This window comes from Leptosomus discolor, chromosome 9, assembly GCF_034619465.1.
Source record: "Leptosomus discolor isolate bLepDis1 chromosome 9, bLepDis1.hap2, whole genome shotgun sequence".
NCBI lineage: Eukaryota > Metazoa > Chordata > Aves > Leptosomiformes > Leptosomidae > Leptosomus > Leptosomus discolor.
Genome location: NC_141399.1, coordinates 18,213,694 through 18,234,513, shown reverse-complemented (window position 1 = coordinate 18,234,513; position 20,820 = coordinate 18,213,694). Strand labels below are relative to the sequence as shown.

Genomic DNA, 20,820 nt, shown 5'->3' with positions numbered 1-20,820 from the left:
TGCTTCTTTAGGTTCGTGAAGGGTTGAAGGAGCTTTTGAAAGGGGTGGATTTGTTAGGGGCTGAAGAGATGTTGAAAGTCAGCTTTATAATTGGCTGATTTAGGAAATAACTTTTTTTTCCTAGAATCAGTTTGGTCTGCAGATGGGGGGTGTGGAATAGCTAAACACAAATAAATGCAGTGAGATACCCTCGTTTGCTTTAAGGTTTTTGGCTTATTGCTGGAGTAATATTTTTCCTCTATCTTAAAAGTAGTTAAAATCCGGTAAAGATTTTCTTATCAGTTGTTCCTTTCAGGTTTTTTTCAGGGTCCCTTCTTGAATGTCCTGGCTGCCAGTAGAATTGAAAGCGGGAGGCAACTCATGACCACCAAACCGTGACAGCCTTCGATTCCCCTGCTTCTGGCTGCTCTAAATAACAACAGGGCTACTGTGGAGATGAATGGAGAACAGCAGTATGATGCAGGTAGTAGTCCCGATGAGCTCCCTGTCTAATGATTCTCAAAAAACTTGGCAAGCGAGATGCAACAAAGATGAGCACAGTGAATTTTTCATAGTGCATGTGTCTGCTGTGTACTATACACAGGGAGAAACCCAGATTTCAGTGACTGTGAAATAGATTCTGGCTGTGGGGCTTATGTTTGTTACTGCAAAAGCAGAGTGTATCATTTGCTTAAAGGAGAACAAAATCTGACCTGCCTTAGTAATTATGTTTTTAAGAAGCTGCATCTTTCTTTGTTGTGGTACCACTATGAGATGGGCTTATGAAAAGCTCAGTGTCTTTAACACTGCTATTTTAAGGCATTTGTCTGTCAAAGTTGTTAATATTATCTTGTTCTGTCCTTGAGTTCATCTTGTTCTTAATATTTTTACAAGGTTGTGCTGCTGGGTTAAAGAGTCAGGTAACTGAAGTTGTTTGCTGCCACTGTAATCTGTCCTGGTTTTCTGATGTGCCTTGGTGTGCATACTTTGATAGGCATGGGATATCAACTCCTAACCTGCTGCAGAGTGGTATATTATGATAAGTTAGCTCAGGTTTTGACTCACCTTGAAACACCAGGCTGAGAAGAGTGTCAGTCTGGGATTGCTGGGGATACTGACAGCTTTCTGAAACAGTTCTGGGATTGTACACCCGTACGAGGGTAGGGACCATCTACTTTTCTGACTTGCCTGCCATGGTTGTTGCTTTTTCTTGAGGAGGTCCTTACCTATTGTGTTGGTACAGTTAATATGAAGTAAGTTTTAATTTGTAGTTACCAGTGTAAACAATTGGATTAGGATTTTATCTGAATATTACTTTGGTACTTGACCCACAAGCAGCTTTTATTGTAGGACAATTTGCTATTGTTAGGTTTTGTACCTTTACTTCATGGAAGTCTTAATTGCTGTCAGTGTTACTGAAGAAATGTTAAAGATGGTTTTATTCTACAGTGCTTTTAACAGAATGCTATCTGCTTTATGATGCTGAAATATACTTTTTGATTATTAATTATAGCCAATCAGTCAAGTTGTTGTCAACGTTACATCCTCAAATAAGCAAGAAAAAGCAACATGTGCAAATATGCAGAATGTCTCTAGGCACATGCAAGTACTGTTTCCCGTGCTAGTGGAAGCTGCTAACTTCTGTTGTATACTGTAGAGAAGAGGCTCTGAGCAGCTGAGAACGGTGAGATGATGTATACATGGTCAGTGATGGGGTGTTCACAGGCTGATAGCACATCCCTCTGTACTAAAACCTTTATTGTAATTTTTCCATCTTCCTCAAAAAGTATGAGAGGTCACACAGTTGTCTCTGTGTGCTTTTGGATAGCTAGGAAGGGTTTGATAGTGTCTTGAAATTATTCGACAGCTATTTCCCTGAGCATCCTTTTTGTGCCTGATTTGAGTACAGGTGGCTGTGAAAAGCAAACAATAACTGAAGAGAGCTGTACTTGCTGAGTTCAAAGATAGTTTCCAGCAAGTGCTACCCATGTAAGTATAAGCCCATTGGTTTTGTTGTGCCCTCTAATATTGTTTCTTGAAGTGCTTTGAGTTAGACCAGTCCCAACCACTACTGGAACATTCCCTTCATATTCTTTAACTGGTGTAATTTTTTCCATTTGGTGATTTTTAGTAGTTTCTGGAGATTCCCCTCTGCCTTTTAGGTTTTAACGTACAGGCTCTCTGCCTACAAGAAGCCAGACAGTGAACAAGGTTGGTTGTGATGCTCTCCTGCAACACAAGGGGAAAAGACAACTTTAATTCTTATCACAGCCTTTCTCAGCTGCTGAAATTCCAACCTGTCTTTATTTATTCATGGTCTTGCAGCTGGTATAGATGGAAAAGATTAACTGTTATTAAAATCAGATTGAAATATATCTAAGTTTCAGAGTGAGAAACCTTTAGGTTATCCTTAATTGAAGGTCTTGCAGACTTCAGTGTGATGTACTTAAATGTTCAATATGACAGTCTTCCACTAAATCACATTAAAGTTGCATGAAAATTATTTGCAGTGGGAGTTTAAGTTGAATCCAAAGATCAAAACAGTTTGGTGTAGACTGTTTCCATTGCACGTATTTTTAAGGGCTAATGTCTTTAATATTTCACTACCTTCTTGTGTCCAAATGATACAATTCAGTATTCTTTCTCTTCCTGTATGTATCGGAGAACAGCAGGACATAATTCAAGGTAAAATTCAGAAAGGAAGAGTTAGTGTTCACAGTAATGCTAGTGGAAATAGTGATAAATAGGAAGTGATACGCCTACCTAGGAAACTTCTAATATTCTTGCAGACAATTTTCTCTCTTCCAGAGTGGATGAGCATTCTCCAGAGAACCTCTGTGGGGCACGTCTCAGATTTTACTTGAGAAAATGTTAGCTTGATTTGAAAGCTTTACTGACAAAAACTAGTTGTATGGCGAGGCCTCAGAGATGATCTCGTTTCTTTCCCTGCTGTTGCCAAAGTTGTGCTTTGCCACTCAGCTACTGTGTGGCTCAGTCATCCTGGCTAATGCAGAAAAATGTCTCTCTGTAGTAGAAAGCCTAATTCGTTTAGGACTTGTAGCAGTTAAGGATATGGGGAGAAACAGAGAACATACATATATGTACACCCATGCAATGTTAGATTAATAAATTGTGCTTTATGATTAAATGCATTAAATATGGGGTTGCTCATTGTCATCTGTCATTAATTTGCAAGTTTTCTCACAGTAGTAAGAATTTCTGGTGTAAATGTCTGAGGTTTTATTGAGTAGTTTGAACTCAGACTGATCAGGACGTTTAATACAGACATATGGCCCCTCAGGAATGTAGCTTCATTGAACTGGTCCTCTGTGTATCCCAGGATGTGCTAACCTGCAAGGACAGTGCTGCATAATAGGGTCTTGCAAAAACTACCAACAAACTAGATCGAAGGCTTGATTTACACAGGGCCTGCTCTGCTGCTGCTGTCCTGCCAATAAAACCAGAAAAGTGATTGAATTCTGTCAAACTTTCCCAGCTAGTGTGAGTCTTACCAGAGGGATGGTCCTTCACCACACTCTTGGAGTGTTTCTGCATTCAGTTGTCAAAAAATGAGTACTTGATTTCTGAGATTTTTCATGGTTTATATAGCCCTACTGCATGCCACAATTAAAAAACTGATTTACTGCTCTCACTATGAAACTTCATACAGCATTTTTGCTTGGAGCTTTAGTCAATGAGCTTTTCACGTTCCACACTGATTCAGTAATTGCTGCGCTAAATAACCTGCAATATTGTGGTAGGGCCGTGTATGAGAAGCAGCAGATAGATTTGTTAAATCCTGTAGCTAAGCATGGCCCTCAGCTGTTTCAGCTACCTAAAGGAAGGAAAGCACCTGAACTCCCCAGCACGGCATGCTCAGTGGTTAAGTGTGAGGCTAATCACCTAGTCCCATTTAATTTTGAAACCTTAGTAAAGTGTAAATGCAAGCTGAGTTGAACTCTTAGGAATGAACAGAACAGCAAAAGTTCTGGGTGCTTTTTTAAGAAGTTTTTTAAAAAAATCCCTGTGACTCAGTGGAACTCGCTAAAATAAAGCAGGAAGAGTGCAGTGAGTGTTGGACAGGAATTTGTGATGTGGTTTGTTGGTTTTTTCCCCCTATGAAAAATGAGTTGCAAGAGATCTTCTGGGTGTGCTCTGAGATTTGGCACTGCACGGTGAAAAGCAATCTGAGCCCTTCTCACCACAGCGCAGACCTGGAAGGAAAGAGCACTTTTGGATATGAAAGCATACACACTGCAGAGACCATGGATGAATGGGGTCACAAAGGACCTGTGGTAATTCTGATCCAGTTGGGAACTAGTTTTAACTGTAGTTAGAGGCGAAAAGAGTGGCTGGAGCAGCATACAAACTGGCTTTCTCAGGAGCTTCTTGTAGCAATTAAGTGGCAGCATAAGTTACTAATTGACCCTTTCAGTGTGTTAAGTGACCTGTGCCTCATTTAAGGAGCTTAACTGCCCCTTAGACAGTTATCTGATGATAACACGTTATTGAAGACTTGGTGCTGCAAGTGGCTCGGAGAAGAGCACGGCTGGAAAGCCGAAAGGTCTGTGTGGTATTCCCAGGTTGATCTACTTGGCTTTCAAACTTGTTAAAAAGCACAGAGCAACCATGTTGCTTTATGGTTCTCTTCAAACAGGAATACATTAGACATTGCAAGCAGTGCTTTTTACATACAAAGTGCTTTTTGGAGTTGGATGAAAGCAGGGGTTTTGCTGCTGTTGAGCAGCTGGGCGAGTGAGCTGACTTTCTCTAGGTGGGAGAAAAATCAAACAAAGCTCGCTGTTGGTTTTGACTGACCATAGATGTTGTGTTCGAGGTGATGTTTCTTCCCACTTTGATTCTGCAACTGTGAGCTTAAGCGTTTTTATGGTTATATTAACGTAAAATGCTGTTTTAATGAGTTAAGAAATCTTAATCTGTTTAAACAACATTTTGCAATGAAATTTTATTTTTCTTAGAGTGACTTGCAGCCAAAGCTTTGATTGCTCTATCCTAATTTGCAAACAGCTGTGGTCTGTGCCTTTATCTCTTTGCTCCCTCAAAAATGTGTAAAATAAAATTTCTTACTTCTGTCCTTTTCCAGGTTATTTCTTCAGTAAGTTAAAAATTATCCGCTAAAAGTGATGGTGATATTCAAGCTCTGAATTTTTTGAGCTCTGAGGCTTATGGAAGGCCGATATAACCAACTGTGGTTGTTTAAGAATAGCAAAATGAAATTTGATTTGGGAGAGATAAGAGCTGCCTTTAAAACAGACACTGTCATTAGCAAACAAAAGCTAACTGAATAATTCCTAGATTTGGGGAAATGATAATTCCTAGAATTAAAATGAAAAGTTAAAGATGAGCTTAATAATCAGTTTGAAGATAAAATGAACCTACTTGTAGGTTTTATAAGACAATTCAGCGTAGCTCAGGCTTTTGGGCAAATATTTGCCCCTCTCTATTTGAGGACTAAGAACTGCTGTGAAGCATACTTAGCAGGTTGTCAGCATGCTAACGTGTCTGATAAAGGCATGTAATAGTATTTCATTCATTTCTTTGGATGTGTAATGTTTCCTACTCATGCTACTACTTGAAAGAACAGTTACCACCTGTCCTAAGAAAGGTTGAGCACGTAGGAAATGTTGGTATTCTGTAACCTTTGCTGAGCTCTTCCTGTGCTTGTGATACAGGGAGATTTCTCTGTTTTCAAATATAAACAAGATATCGGCTTTCCCGGTACTGAGATGTAAATCTCTTGTGTTCGATCATAAAGACATCTACGGTGCATACGGTAGAAGCGATCTAAAAGTGAAAACAAAAAGCTTTACTTTTATGTCATGTCACTGCCACTCCTTTCACTGCTGAACCTGAAGCTGTAGTTTGTGCATTGAGGTTAAAAGTGCAGCTTGCCTGAGGTAGGACCCTCCCTGGTCATCCCAGCTGTGCCTGGAGGAAAAATATAGTGTGGCTGTGTGCAGAACTAAATAGGGGACCTGAAATCCAACCTGTGTTGATTGTGGTGTCTTTTCAGCAGAGCAGGTTACACGTTGGAGAAAACAAGAATAGGAGGGGAGTGGGGAAGTGAGGTAAGAACTGAAGGGGAAACCAGGGATGGGGGAGAGGCTTGACAATAATAATAGAAAATCTGACTAATTTGTAGTGTGGCTTCTCTAATAGCCTGAGTGAGTTTTGAACTTGTGGCTTGAGTGGTTTTAGCACATTTTTGCTTTAAATGCATGCAGAAGTGAGATTTTCTTGGTCTAAAGGAGCTGTTACACCTTATGAGATACTTTAAGTGACTATTTCGAGTTTTCTTGATTTCGATAGTGTCTCAAGCTCTTTTCCTTTGACACAGCTTCAGAACTACCCTGAATCCTTCTCTGGGCTTTTAATGTTTTATAACATCTAAATAAATACTATCTAACTTCAAAAAGAGGAGAGTCACGTTTCATTTTTTTTTCATCTTTCTTTTCAAAGCTCCTACTATTGGTATTGCTGTTTCCTGGGTGTTTTTTAATTTAGTACACCAATGGTCCAGTGTGCTCAGAACTCTTCTATGTTCTCCTCTCACAAATTATGAACAATCTGTGCATAACCAAAATCCTCAGGATCTTACTCATTTAAGACCAGATCCAACTTAAAGTGCCCTTCACAGACAAAGAAAGCCTAAATAGTGTTGTCTCTGTGTTGAAATGCATAACTGAAGTTCGTTGCGCACTTCTGTAGTCAGTCATTGGAATTCAAGCGGGTTTTGCTGTAGTTCTTAGCAGCCTAAAACTTAAGCCAACAGGTTGCTAAATAAGAGGTATTTGGCTTCTCTTCCAGATGCTGGTTCCAGCGTGGAGGAAATGGAATTCAGTTGGGATGAGTATCTAGAAGACACAGGAGCAACTGCAGCCCCCCATGGATCTTTTAAACATGTGAGTAAAGGAGTGTGTGTTTACTTATCATCTACATTGTTCTTTGATACACTGAATGTTTAGGGTTTCTTTGAATGAGCTGATGCTCTCTAATCTGGAAGACTAACTAGAATCGTGTTTCTTAGAGCAAAGAGAAATGAGGAATTTCACCTTTAAGTGTTGTTTCTTGTCATCATCTCTGTATGTAGCACAGGGTAATCCCATTCACAAGTGCTGAAAAGGGCTCCTAGTCTCTTCTGCACCAGAAGATAAGCTTGATTTTTCTTAGGAAGCCCAAACTGGCCAGTCTCTTTCTTCTTTTGGTGATTGCTACTGAACAACTGCTATGGAAGAGGTAGCTTTAGAAAGTTGGTGGCATAGCTCTTGAACAGCAGAATTCAAATGTGGTCTCAAAGAAGGTTTAGTGGTGGCTCTTAAAAGAGTCCAAGGAGAAAATAATAGCTCTACCAAACCCTTGACTGTAGTAGGTAGAAAAATGATTAGGATAATTGTCAATCACAGGCTTAATGGATAGGATGGAGACTTGATAAGCCCTTGTCTATGCCCTTGGATATCTTTAATCGAATGTTTGTTGGTAACATTCTGGAGCGTATTGTCCCATTGGTGAGATCTGAAGTCTGCCTTCTTGTACTGGGTCATCAGTGAAGGTGAGCTATATAGAGCTGGTTTCAAACGTCTTGGATCTCTTCCAACAATTGAAACACCTTCCAGACTGCCAGCCTGTATCCGTACCCAATGCTTTATTAAAGTTACTGTTTAATAGCCTTTCAAAGACTGGCTGTGGGTCTTTTACCATGGCAGTGAGGGTAGTGACTTGTGTGTGGCCCGTTGCTTGGAAAGCACTCCGTGGTGCTTGGGCTTTTGGGTCCAGTATCACCACTTTCAGTACAGGAGACTTAAATCAGCAGGAAAACAAACTGAGGTCTGTTTGTGAAGCATCACAAAGCATTTTGAGTCCAAAGGTAACCTGCAGAAGTGCAAAACATCAAAGAATCTATCAAAATACTGCAGTTGTGTTAATAATAAAGATGCACAGTAAATGTGGAATTTGCAGAATTTCTGTACACTGGGAAGTATTATAAGCTTTTTGTTCAAAATAAACATTTAGATATCTCGTTTCTGAAGGTGAAAGGCCTATGCTTGCTTTGTTTTTTCTTAGTGTACTAAGGCTCTAGCAAGAGCAAGCTTACTCAGAGTGGTGGTGTCCGTGCACCCACATTGAGGGAGCAGTATGGAATCAGAGCAATGGCATTTTGTAGTAGTGCGAGGAGCCATCTGTCTGCTCCTCTGGTGTGGTTTACCTTACGTGATCTCTGTTAAAGCAGCTTGCTATCATAGCTCAGGCATTATACAAACTGATTGTAATGCCAGCTTTGCAGTGGTGGCCAACTGAATTAACATTGCAGCTGTATTTTGTTAATCGGCAGGAGACACGCTTTGGATGACTTTGTTACCCCTGCACTCCCCTCTTTGCCAACTCGGCTGTCAAACAAGAGGTCTTACTGCTGTGGCTGTGGTCAGTAAAAATACAATTAGGTTTAAAAACAAAATCTACCTTTTTTATTGTTATTATTCCCTGCATGTGTAGAACACGATGCAGTTTTGCTGGTGCAAATAACGCTGTCATGGAGGGTGCTTTAGTGAGCAGGTGTGGGCAAAGCCTAGCCGTGTCACCCAGTCCTTTTCTGCTGCATTGGGTGCCCTCTCGTGGGCAGCACGGTGGAGGAGCTGCGCTTGGTGAGCTCAGCTGGCCACGCTGCGCACCCTGGCATGGGGAGCTGGCCTGGGTGCTGGGGGTGCCAGGGACGCTGCCCAGGGGATCATGGATGACCCTGGTAATGGTTGCCTGCACGTTCAGAAGGGGAACCACCAGGCATTTGCTAGCAGAGTTCCTAGAAGTTGTCTGGAGGCCAATTGTGATGTTCTCTGTAGTAGGCTTGGCACAAAAGTTTGGAAAGTTAATGCTGACACCGAATTGACAAGCAGCGTGAGGACCATATTTACAGCAGCATCCCATCACCTAGATGTTGCTGTTACTAGAAATTCAATAGTGGAAGGTCACATGCTCAGGACTTCTGCTGTCCATTAGAAGGCGATGGTTTCGAAAAAGTAGAGGAGGAGAACCTCAAGTGATTATATGACAGTCTGTCTATTTTATGACGTGATTTTCAGTGGAGAGCACACAGGCACTGATGTGTCTGTGTAGCAACTGATCGCTCCGGCTGGAATCAGTGTGGTGCTTGACTTGAAGAATGACATATTTTTATAATCTATCATCAGGAGAGCTAAAAGGAAGCTACTTTTGTACTCTCGAAAAAAACAGAGTGGAAAAAAACTGAGCTGGAGAACAATATTGGTGCACGAGCAAATAAACATGTGTAAATAAATAAATTTATTAATATAGATCAATTTTAGATGGAAGCTTAAGGGTTTTGTTTGGTTCTTTTTAAATATTGGAGTAGTGATACTATGACCAGCCTCCCATTATAACCGGTGGGTGAGAAGTACCTAACCCACATTGTAATTAGAGTAAATGATCAGGTTAAGAAAAAGTCATCCTTGACTACACAGCCTGTGTTATCAAAGGACTAGACTTGCTGATGGGACAGAGGACTTTTTTATATTTGTATGCTTATATTAATTCTGAAAGTTTTGCTCTTAGTGTAAGCAAGATGCCTTGGAAAATGTAAGCTACTTCCTCAAATTAAGTGTGTTCTAATGTTTATTTTGTTTACATTTTAAAAATTAAACAATATTGTGGTCAAAGGGACTGTTTTGCCTACAATTTAGGAGGAAAAAGCTAACAAAAAAGCTGGAGTTGCACTGGATACCAAGGTTGTCATCCTCCCCTGAATCTAAATACCCTTTCTCTAGAACTATTGAACGTGGTTTTTTTTAATTCCTTTCTGCAACTTGTATATGTGTGTAAACATGCATTAAAAATAAGTTAGTGTTCAACATCATCTGAACACATGTATTTGCTGTGTGTTCTTGCATGCTCTTAATACTTTTTGTCCGTTCTTTATCATTTTCTCCTGGGCTGAATCGGATCCCCAGGTCTGTCCTGTTACGGCACAAAGCGGGGAGGGGTTAGTGCTCCGTGGGAAGGAGGGGCTGGGGCTCCGAGCTGCCGAAGCAGGGCTGTCACTAACCCCTCGTGGCCATCTCGGCTTTCCATATGTGCAGCAGGAAGCTGCCCCTCTCAGATCCACTGCTCCAAAGAAAACAGAGCTTCCACAGCATCTCCTGCTAGCCAGTCTGCCCAGTGAGCCAGCCTGAAGAAACAGTTCTGTGCTTTAAACCACTTAGTGGTGTTGTCTTGCCCAGCTGCCAGGAGAGGGTGCTAACTTCTTGGTCTCTGCTGTGTCCACCGGGGAAAATAAATGAGTGTTAGAAAAACGCACCTGACTTCAGGGAAAGCTCCATCTGTTGCTCTTGGTTTCGTTGAATGCAGCTCTCACCACCATGAGGCTTTGCTGAAAGTTTGGGTATAGAGAGCTGCACAGATTTCCCAATTCCTCAGACTTTTGTGTCGAGCTCATGGCTTTTCTCTCAAGAATTGGAACACAAAGCCTTTAGTAGTATCTCTTCAGTGAGACAACTGTCTTTTTGAAGAGATGACCTCTGTAATACCGCTTTAACACCTGCAGGTATTGGGTCCTGCTGATTTTGTTTTTAAGAAGGGTTTCTCTAAGTGAAAGGTATTAACCTAAAGGATGTGAACAGTTAACAGAGGCATATGCTTTTCTTTCTGGTGTGGTTCTCTTTGTTTTATTTTTAGCAAACCAGTATGTGCTGGCTGATGAGACTATAATAGCTATGGCAGTTACTGAACTGTCAGCAAGAACTGGTAATAAATAACCCAGAAAATATCTACTGCATCTGCATCATACTAAAAGCCTTTCTTGCAGTTGATTCAAAGAGGAAATGGAACTTGGGACCACTTAAGAAAGAAAACACCAGTTACATTCAGCTGAGAACAGGGGACTGACATGTTAGATTTCTAATTAAGACTGAGGCCATGGAATTAAGCACAGATCAGAAACATACTGTAGTGAGAGCAGAACAGGGTCCTTCTGCTCTTTCAGGAGCGTTTGAGCTAGAAGTTAGGGGTATGAGAAACTTGATGTTTTGCCTTGTCTTTTTAAGTTCACATTTCAGTATCTGGAGTATTGTGCAGTCAGATTACTCACCTGCACACACAGCACACACACACGGCACTCACAGTATTTGGTGCTTTATTGTTGTCAAAGCATGAATTCACTGACAGACACTTACATGCAATTTATGTAATAATGCTACATACAGAGTTTTTTAGGTGCTTGGATAGAGACGTTAAAAACCCTTATTGTGCAATTTGTGGAGATCTGTGGCTTCTTAAATGAGCGCGGGAGAACAGACAGTGCTATTGTTGTCTAAAGCATGTGTATGTACTTTAAAAAGACTCTTCATCCAAAGAGATTGAAAGACATCGTTTAACATAAAAAGTCAAAGTTGTGTTGCTGAGTTTGACCTTTAGTTTTGCCTAACTTGACAGCACAGCTGTGAGTTGGAAAGCTTTTCAGTGATGGGTGAGGTATTGTTCAGGGCAGGAAGATTAATTGCCAGGTATTGATTTCAGGTTGAAAAGATACTCTGAAATGCAAAGGAGATTTTATTAATGCTGATTCCGTGTGCATTCCAATTTGGGTCACATAATGTGATGAAGTTGTTTCTCTGAAGAGACTAGATGGCATTTGGCTTGAGGATTTTTGCTAGTGAACGTGCCTAAGCTGTTGCCCCTATTGTTCCACAAAGTTTCTAGGAGGTGCTCAAATGTGTTGATCATCTTCTTCTTCAGGTGGATACAAGTTTGCAGAATGGTTTTGCTCCTGGTATGAAGCTAGAAGTTGCTGTCAAGTCTGACCAAAACACCTACTGGGTAGCCACCATCATTACTACCTGTGGGCAGCTGCTTCTCTTACGCTACGATGGTTACGGGGAAGACCGCAAGGCTGACTTCTGGTGTGATATCATGACAGCTGATTTACACCCCATTGGCTGGTGTGAGCAGAACAAGAAGATTCTCAAAGTGCCTGAAGGTATTTGATCTATGTGGAGAAGTGGGGAGTATATATACAAGTATGCTTTTGTCCTTTGTAAGCCTGGCAGGTAGTCTTCATAATTGCTGTTAGGTGCAGCTGGTGTTCCTGTGATGACAAGTTGAGGTTGTCTGCCGTGTTTTTCTGAAATCCCATGACTTACAGTAGGAGATTACTCTTTCGCTAGAGAGGAGTTAGCTTAATTTCAGAACTGAACTTATTTTCACATAGTCTTATAATCACCACCCACCAAATTCTTCTACTTTGCAATTTTTTTAAAGATTTTGTTGTTGTTTTGTTTCTTCTTTTAAGGTGTTGGTGATGAGTGTGTGGCAGATTTTGTGAATTAGGCAGCGCAAGAGTATGGTAATGTCTTGTCTGAATAATCTTTAACCGCCAGGAAGCATCACAGTCTTCTTCGCTTTTCACTTAGGTATCAAGGACAAGATACCTGACCAGGAGGAATTCCTTCAGCATGTGCTGATAGGAGCATGCAGTGCTCCTGCTAACCTGCTGGAGGGGGTAAGCGCTGCCATGTGCTGTATCTTGGGTTTTGTCTTGATTTTCCCCTTTGTAGTTAAGGGAACCCCTATTCAGATTGTCAGTTCAATTCCTCTTTTAAGTTTAGCAAGCACTGTAGTACCCTGCTGACCTTGCAATTCCACTCTCTAGTGTTTTGAATTTAATTTTTGCATGTTGTCCTGAATCATATCTGTCGCTGCAGGTTTGGGTTGTTCATTAATCCTATCAAAAGAAAGACCTTTTGCAAACTCAGGTTGCAATCTTCCTCCTATTCTGCTTCTCCTTCATACAGCTGTAAGGAAATAATCCTTTATTTCTGCAGTGTTCATATTGTCCCCTTTTTCAGTTGACTCCTTTCACTTTTTTTTTATCCCTTCCTCTGGAGTTAGAACAGTATTTGCACGTCGTATCAGTGTCTGGCTATAAAGCACAGAACACAATGTTTTTGGAAAATGCTGTTGACATCTTCATTTTTGTCTTTGTGTGTTTTCTGTCTAGTCACCTTTGTATGCTAGATGACTCAGTTTTAGAAAGTGAAATGTGTGACTGTATCTAAAGGCAGTGCAGAAGCTCTGATGCAAACACCAGCGATTATAGACATTGCCATTTCTTTTGTGTTGTGTTAGTAAGGGACCTGTATTTTTTTACTTCTATATTCATACTTATTTATGCAGAAAGTATGTGTATAAAGAAGAGGAAGTACAGGATTTGTTTTGTTTTGCTGTACAGAATAATTTCTGTTCTTTTTGTAGCTTCACAGAGGGAAAAATCCATTGGATTTCATTGCACCAGGCTCCCGACTAGAACTGCAAAACATCCGGGATTCCCTGGAAGCCTGGATAGTCAACGTGGTAGAAAATGTTGGTGGGAGACTTAAATTGCGATACGAAGGACTGGAGGATTCTGACAAATTTGACCAATGGCTATTCTATTTGGACCCTTTTCTTCATCAAGTGGGATGGGCAGCTCAGCATGGATATAGCCTGCAACCACCTTTAGGTACTTCAAAACACATCTCTTTTATATGATCAGAGGCTAGGGAATACTGCTGCTGCTTTAGTGCTCTAAATCTGCCTTCCATTTGCATATGGCAGTCACATAATCAGTGTGTGATCTGACGTATATTGTACCTGATAAAATGTAAGTGAAAACACCAGTAAATAGTCCTGCAAGACTTTTCACCCACTCATTCAAAAGCTGCTAAATGGTTTTGCTTGGTAAAACTTTCCACCTGTTTGTGGAAAGGGAGGAACTGAGGAAGGGTTGTCTTCACGGTTATTTTTGGTAGGTTTGTATTCCTTGGGGTGGAAAGTCATCTGGTTTTGAAGTACTGCTCAACAGAAGCTTTTGCGGTTGTGACTCCAAATGCACTGGGCTAATTAGAGCACTGTCTAAAGAGGTATTGTGTGAATATGAAAATGTCCTTTAAAATGGGTGCTCACGGAACGAGTGCATGGAAGCAGAGGCAGAGGATGGGACAGGTGACCGTGTTTTCTAGGCATGTGCATGTCAGGGTGGGTTATCAAAGAGGTGGGGCATAAAATGGCTGAAACCCAAGTGGATTGTTTATGAGCTGAGCAGTGATGTAACATGTTTACTGATGAGGGGAAACTTTGGGATAAAATGGGAAAATGTGGAGCATTTACCCTAAAGCCTTTCTGCAAAGGCAGGTTACCTCTAAGGCTCTGTCATGCTCTGTGCTATTAGTTGGGGAAGTTCAGGTTGTTTAGAACAGTTGCTTTTGTTGTGGGGTTTTTTTATGTTTTCCCCTTATGCAAGAAGAAATCATGCTGAGGAAACCAAACCATTTCCTGTTGAAATGACTAAGCATACTGCCTTTTCTAATGCCTGCCCGATCTCTGCTGAAAGCAGGACTGTGATCAGGGAGGTGCCATATACCTGACAGAAACAAGTGGGTGGATTCCACAGCTATGTTAGTTAGCTACTGGATTTGCTTCCTTTTTATGTCTACATAAGAGCTCTGATATACTCACAGGGATCCTTTGTGCGTGATGGCACTGGTACAAGTAGTTCCTCTGCTATCAGAGAGGTGTGTTGTCTGCAATTGCAGATGCTACAACAGTAACTTAGGGAGCTGGGACAGACTTGTGGAACATTTCTTGAACTTTCCACTTTCTTAAGTGTAAACAAGCTAACGTTACCCAGCTGGGGATTTGTTTTCTGATCATTTCTCCAGAAGTTTTCCTTGGTGTTGATGTGATCTGTTGTCTCAGAAAAACTGGACTGGGCAGCGTGTGGGTGATGCAATGTTGCTTGTCTTCAGTCTTTTTTTGTAACACATTCAAATGTCAAAACAGTAAGTTTTTAAGGAGGAAGGTATTTCCACAGATTCTGGACAGATCTGAATTTAGCAGGAGGAGCACAAATCAAACTTTTGACTTTATTGCTATGTGTTCTGAAGGAAAAGAAGGAAGATGACTTCATTTACTGTTTTCCTTTCTTTGTACTCAAGCCATTAGGTCCTTGAAGAGCGAAGCAGATTGGCAAGAGATCCTGAAGAAGGTGAAAGAGGAGGAAGAGGACTCATCAGTTCCTACAGATCTCTTTAAGGTAAAGACACAATATGTGTAGTTTAATGCTGTTGATGATATCATGAAAATGCTGTGTTCCTAAGAAATGATTCAGGAAAGTCAGTCACTGTTACTCAAAATTGTTTCGCTGTTTTGTTTTTTATTTTTTTTTCCTTTCTCCCTTTAGTTTAAAAAAGTAAGAATAATAATATTATACAATTATTGATAAGTTAGACAACACACCTGTCACAAGTATGTGAGCCATTAGTTGGCATAATGGGAAAAATCCCTGGTTCTCATCCTTTATAATGGCATCTCCAGTTGTTCACCAGCTGGTTTATAGATCACTGTCCTAGAGGAGTGCAGGGTTACTACAGTGTCTCTAATTGTGTGAGTACATTGAAGAGTTTAACGTGTGTGACATCTAATCTGTAACCTGATACAGTTACATGTGGTATATAAAGTGTCCTGTTAAATCCTGAATGTGAGCAAATGTTACTAATGAGTCTGAATTTAAATATATATGAAATAATAACAAAAATCTTGACAAGTTTTGAGATGTAAGAATGTAAATTTAGTCCTTCAAGTTCTTGGTTCATTTTTCTGGGCTTTGTTTGGACCCATAAGCAGAATAGAAGAGGAAGTGCTGTTGCTCTTGAATGTGTTTGATTATACACAGAGCAGGAGATACATAATTCTGAATTAAATCTGTTTTGCAGGGTTTTGTTAGGCTGAAATGGAGACTTTTATAGTTCTCTTTTAGTTTGGCTCGTGATGAGTGCTGAAGGTTGGGGAGGGGGAACAACCCCAACCATTTCTATTGATTTACCAGACCGCACTGTATTGTGAAATCTTGGTTCTGTGTGGAGAATGTCAGAGGAGGAAATCTTGGGGGCTTTATTTCCTAAAACCCATAGAAAACTCTCACTCTCAGTGGGCGTAATTGGCCTTTCCTCTTCATTATAGAGGTTGCCGGTAATCTGATGTGTTGATTTCTAAGAATGAACTAATAAAAACTGAAGTAACCCTCTTCATTTGAATTATGTAAGGTACATCTGTTTTTGATGGAGAAGAGCAGGTAATCAGACTGATACATGATTTTTCAGGATAAACCTGTGATTGGAGTGCATTCATTCTCTGAAGGCATGAAGTTAGAAGCTGTGGACCCGATGGCTCCTTTTGTAATCTCTCCTGCTACAGTGCTCAAGGTACTCTCAAGCATTCTTTAACTTGTCCTGCTAAGATTCAATTTATTGCTACTTCTGTTTTTAAATGCTCAGGAAATTCTTGTTAACTAATTATCTTAAAATCTTGCAGTATGTACACACTCTGATGTTTAGGTGGCCTGATTTTCAAACAAGGGCCTGCACATGGGTTTAAAAGTTGAAATGGAAACTCCCCAACATAATCAGGTTTTGAGGAGCTTCCATCTTCCTGTGTTAGTAAGCAGGTGAAAGGTTCTGAAGAGGCCTGCTTTGATGTAGCAAACCAAAATCTTGCTGTACAACATAAAACCAGGCCGTATTGTAAAATCTTTTTTTGTGTATTTTCCAGGAACTTTCACCTTTTCTTTAGGACAGATAGTCTCTCAATGTAATAGAATATCTTACATTTTCGTGGTATCTCTGTTTTAAACTCTGACATACGGTTTCTTCAAGTAAGATGCTCACTTATTACTAAAAGGCACAACCAGTTCCAAGCAAAGCAAAATTATATACTTTTCTTTGTATTTTCTGGTCCTGCTCCTAGTTACTTCAGGAGCATAGTGGTTTTACTTGTGACAATCCATCCCAGGACACAGTTTAGCCTTGTTGAGATAAGCAGTTTGTTATTACAGAATGGTAGTAAGACCACAAACTCTAATCTCTCTGCATTTTTCATAAGAAAATTTCATATAGCACTTGATTACCTTATTTTTGAAGTGCTCATGTTACCTTTTATTATTATTATTTATTTTTGTTAAGTTTCCAGATAATACAGAGGAGTCTGGTGGTTTGTGAATCCCATAGATTGTCTCTCTTTTTTTTTTTTTTTTTTTTTTTTTAACCCTGACAGTATTTTAAGGTAAAGAGTTTCCATTGTGCAATGTTGCTGTGTAATAAAGTTATCAAAATGGGGGAGAGGGAGCAGTAAATCAGAATCTGCTGCTTATGAGACCACATGGTTGTCTTTTGGCTAACTACAGGTATACAATGAAAAATATTTCATGATAGAAATTGATGACTTGAGACCAGACCATACAACCAGCCGGTCTTACATTTGTCATGTCAACAGTGCTGGTATTTTTCCTGTGCAGTGGAGTCTGAAGAATGGCTTGCATCTCAGTCCCCCACCAGGTATGTTTGTGCAAGCTCATGCTGGTCGCTCCTCTTTGAAGGAAGTAGATTGCCAAACCCCAGAGCGCTATGTTTAGGACAACACTTTTGCAAAGGAATTGCATGTGGTAGCACTAGCAAAGAGCAAAGAAACAGGAGCTTTGAGTTAATGAAACTGAAGTTTCCTGGGTACATGACTGGATTTGAGAAGATACAGTGGCTGGGGATGCTGGTCGTGCATAAAAACCTGAACACTTGAACGAATGGAGTATATGTTCTAGGGCTGAAGGCAGTGTTGATTTCTGCATTAATTAACAAGATATCAAAAGCCTGTAGTCTTTGCATTGGATTTTTGCTTCTGATCAGAATGAAACATTGTTATCCAACATTTTATAATATTTTAGAATAGCTTATCACTTAGAAGTTAATGAAGTATTTTTTTCCAAGAACCTATCAGGCAAGGTAGCAGATTGCTGAAGCGTTGCTTCAGGACATAAGGGAATAGGGGAGTGATCTTCAGCTACTGAAATATTTATTCATTTTATCAAAATGGAGATGTCAGTGGTATTGTAAAACCAGAGACTCAGTACTCTTATTCACCACCAAAGCATTTGGAATGTTTTGTTTCAGCTGCTTGTGACATCACAGGAGCAAAGACCGTAGGATGTTTTTCTCTTGCTTTTCCTTGGGTAAGGTATGAAAAGTGGCTTTGCTTGACCCAGCATTACCTAGAATTTTGCATGTGAAAGATGAAATCTTGCTTTCTAGGTATGTGACTGGAGCTGACAAAGCTTCTTTTCTCATAGTCACCCTGGAAAAGGTGGGCATTCTGAATTATGTGAGGTCTCAAGAGCCCTACTGGCACTGATAAAACTGAGAAAAATAAATAGGTCCTTCTGTGGTTAGGCCCTCTCTGAGGGGTAGTTGAACTTCATGCTTTTAGATTGTCGTGTTAATACTATATTCTTAGACTAGGTTTAAAATTTTGTTTGATTTCTTAAACCTTTGTCACAGGCATCTCTTGTAGGGGAGTGTTTCCATGGCAATACTGGAATAACTGCTGCAGTTGTCTCCTTGCTAGTATACTGTCAGCCTCATCCATCATGGCAGCACACTTCTGCACCCGGTTTCTTTCAGTTACTTGCTTTTTATTAGACCACAGGGAAGCAAAGTATTTCCTCCAAGAAGAATTGAATTTGTCTTTTTCTTGGAAAGATGCTCTATCTCCTAATAGACTCCATGTTAAACTAATCCCTTTGCGTTTTCTTCACCGAGGTTATTCTGGGCAGGACTTCGATTGGGCAGACTACCTCAAACAGTGTGGTGCTGAGGCAGCTCCCCAGAGCTGCTTCCCTTCGGTAAGGTTCTCTTGCAGAAAAGTCTCTCTTCTGTTATGTGAATGACACCCTTGATTCCAGGGAGAAGAACCTTTTGCATGTTTTTGACTTAAATTACGTTTCCAAATGGAATAGTTCAGTTGGAAGGGGCCTACAACAATCATCTAGTCCAAATGCCTGACCTCTTCAGGGCTCACCAAGAGTTAAAGCGTTATTATTAAGAGCATTGTCCAAATGCCTTTTAAACACTGACAGGGGTGGGGCATCAACCGCCTCTCTAGGAATCCTGTTCCAGTGTTTGACCACCCTCTCAGTAAGGAAGTGCTTCCTAATGTCAAGTCTGAACCTCACCTGATGCAGCTTTGCACCATTCTCATGCATCCCATCACTGGATACCAGGGAGAAGAACTCAGCACCTCCCTCTCCATTTCCCCTCCTCGGGAAGCTGTAGAGAACAGGTTGCCCCTCAGCCTCCTTTTCTCCAAACTAGACAAACCCGGGGTCCTTAGCTACTCCTCATAGGGCATTCCTTCCACCCCTTCACCACCTTTGCTCAGGACACATTTGAGTCCGTTAACACCTTACCTGTGGTAACTGAGGAAACGGGAGTTAGGAGAGTACAAATGTATGTGGACTGAAGTGTTGGACCAAATGCTTCAGTTGTGATAAAGCAGATAAAAAATAAATGATCGTTTTCTGAAATTGAGATCTGTAAGAGTCCATAGAATAGTCATAAAACAGCATCAATCCTTGGCACTCCTGTAATTGTGGAAACAGAGCCTTTTAATAGACCTTATGTTCATTTACATAGTCTGCTCTTTCAATCTTCCTTCCTTTCAGCTGGAAAAATTCATTCCATTGTATTAATCAATACCAAGTCATCTTAAATTAGTACCAAATAATCATTTTACATTAATCAATGCCTGAAGTACTTGCTAGATTCGGGGCTTTTGTTGGTTCAGTGACAGCATTGCTGTCTCCCAAAGCACAATACCTTGTCAAGCAGAAAAGGGTACTATTAACACCTGCCTTCCAATTCCATTTACTTGGGTTATTGCAGTGCTTAGGGGAAGAAATTAAAACGAATAATTACCATTTTTTGAAGAGGGTGTTGCTGGCTATGAATTCATGTTGCCCTCGTTCTGTCTTGTAAGCTGTGGCATCTTAGAACAGGTCGTTGAATTTATTATCCCTTTTCTGAGAAGAGTTGATCACTGTAGGCTAGTTCCAGAATTCATAATGTATTGATCCTGTAATTATGTTGCAGAGTGGCTCTGGGAGGAAGAGTCCTCTGTCTGGTTACTTCTTATCTTTAATTCAGGAGCTTCAGAGCTGGATAAATACCTATTCTTATGTTTTAGGATTTTTTTTATAAATGTGGACTGAATTTGTGAATAAAATTAAATCCAACTTATCCAGAAAATGTAAAATGGAAAGAAAGCTTCCTTTATCGTCTGCCAGAACTCACTTGGATGAGGCAGGAATGTTATTTACATCTGTAAAGTGGATTTCCAAGCTAACATGATAGAATAGAGAGCCTGGTCAGACTATCTGTCAGACTTACCACTTAGGTAGCAAGCAGCAGAGAATTCCTGGTTGGTTAGAATGCACTCAATCCTTTCAGCGAGTCTCAGCATACTTGTTTTTGAGTACAAACATGTTATTTTCTAGGTCTGTCTGTAAAGCCTTTTCTAAAAGTAGATTCTTTGTAGTTCGGAATATATCTTACTTGTATTCAGTGTGCTCATTATCTGAAATCTCTTGACTGTGTGAGATTCTTTCTATGTTACTCAGACACTGAGTGTTTTATGTGTTGCTGTTCATGGCTATTCATATCATATACTGGATGTACAGACAGTATTTTACTGAAGTATTCTGTCTTTTTTGTAGTTAACTTCTGACCATGGATTTAAAGAGAATATGAAACTTGAGGCTGTGAATCCAGTTGATCCTGAAGAAGTTTGCATTGCTACAGTCACCAAGTTGAAAGATTCCTACCTCTGGCTTCAGCTGGAGGGTAAGCCTGACACAGGAGAAGAGAGTGGCACTTGCATTGGTTCTTCTGTAGGACCATCATCAAGCCTGCAGAGTATCTGGAGTAAACTCACTGCTTGCAGAGGATGGACAGCATA

General features: G+C 40.4%; 1 protein-coding gene across 1 annotated transcript in view; it reads left to right on the top strand.

Moving 5' to 3' along the window:
* Positions 1–435: 435 nt before the first annotated feature.
* The window catches only part of SFMBT1 (Scm like with four mbt domains 1), a 32,848-nt gene continuing 12,463 nt past the window's right edge, over positions 436–20,820 (top strand). The window contains exons 1-10 of the mRNA XM_009945917.2: positions 436–463; positions 6,808–6,902; positions 11,743–11,983; positions 12,417–12,505; positions 13,258–13,504; positions 14,979–15,076; positions 16,143–16,244; positions 17,222–17,372; positions 18,627–18,709; positions 20,579–20,705. Coding sequence (XP_009944219.1) covers positions 436–463; positions 6,808–6,902; positions 11,743–11,983; positions 12,417–12,505; positions 13,258–13,504; positions 14,979–15,076; positions 16,143–16,244; positions 17,222–17,372; positions 18,627–18,709; positions 20,579–20,705 — 1,261 coding nt within the window. The remainder of the gene's footprint in view (positions 464–6,807; positions 6,903–11,742; positions 11,984–12,416; positions 12,506–13,257; positions 13,505–14,978; positions 15,077–16,142; positions 16,245–17,221; positions 17,373–18,626; positions 18,710–20,578; positions 20,706–20,820) is intronic.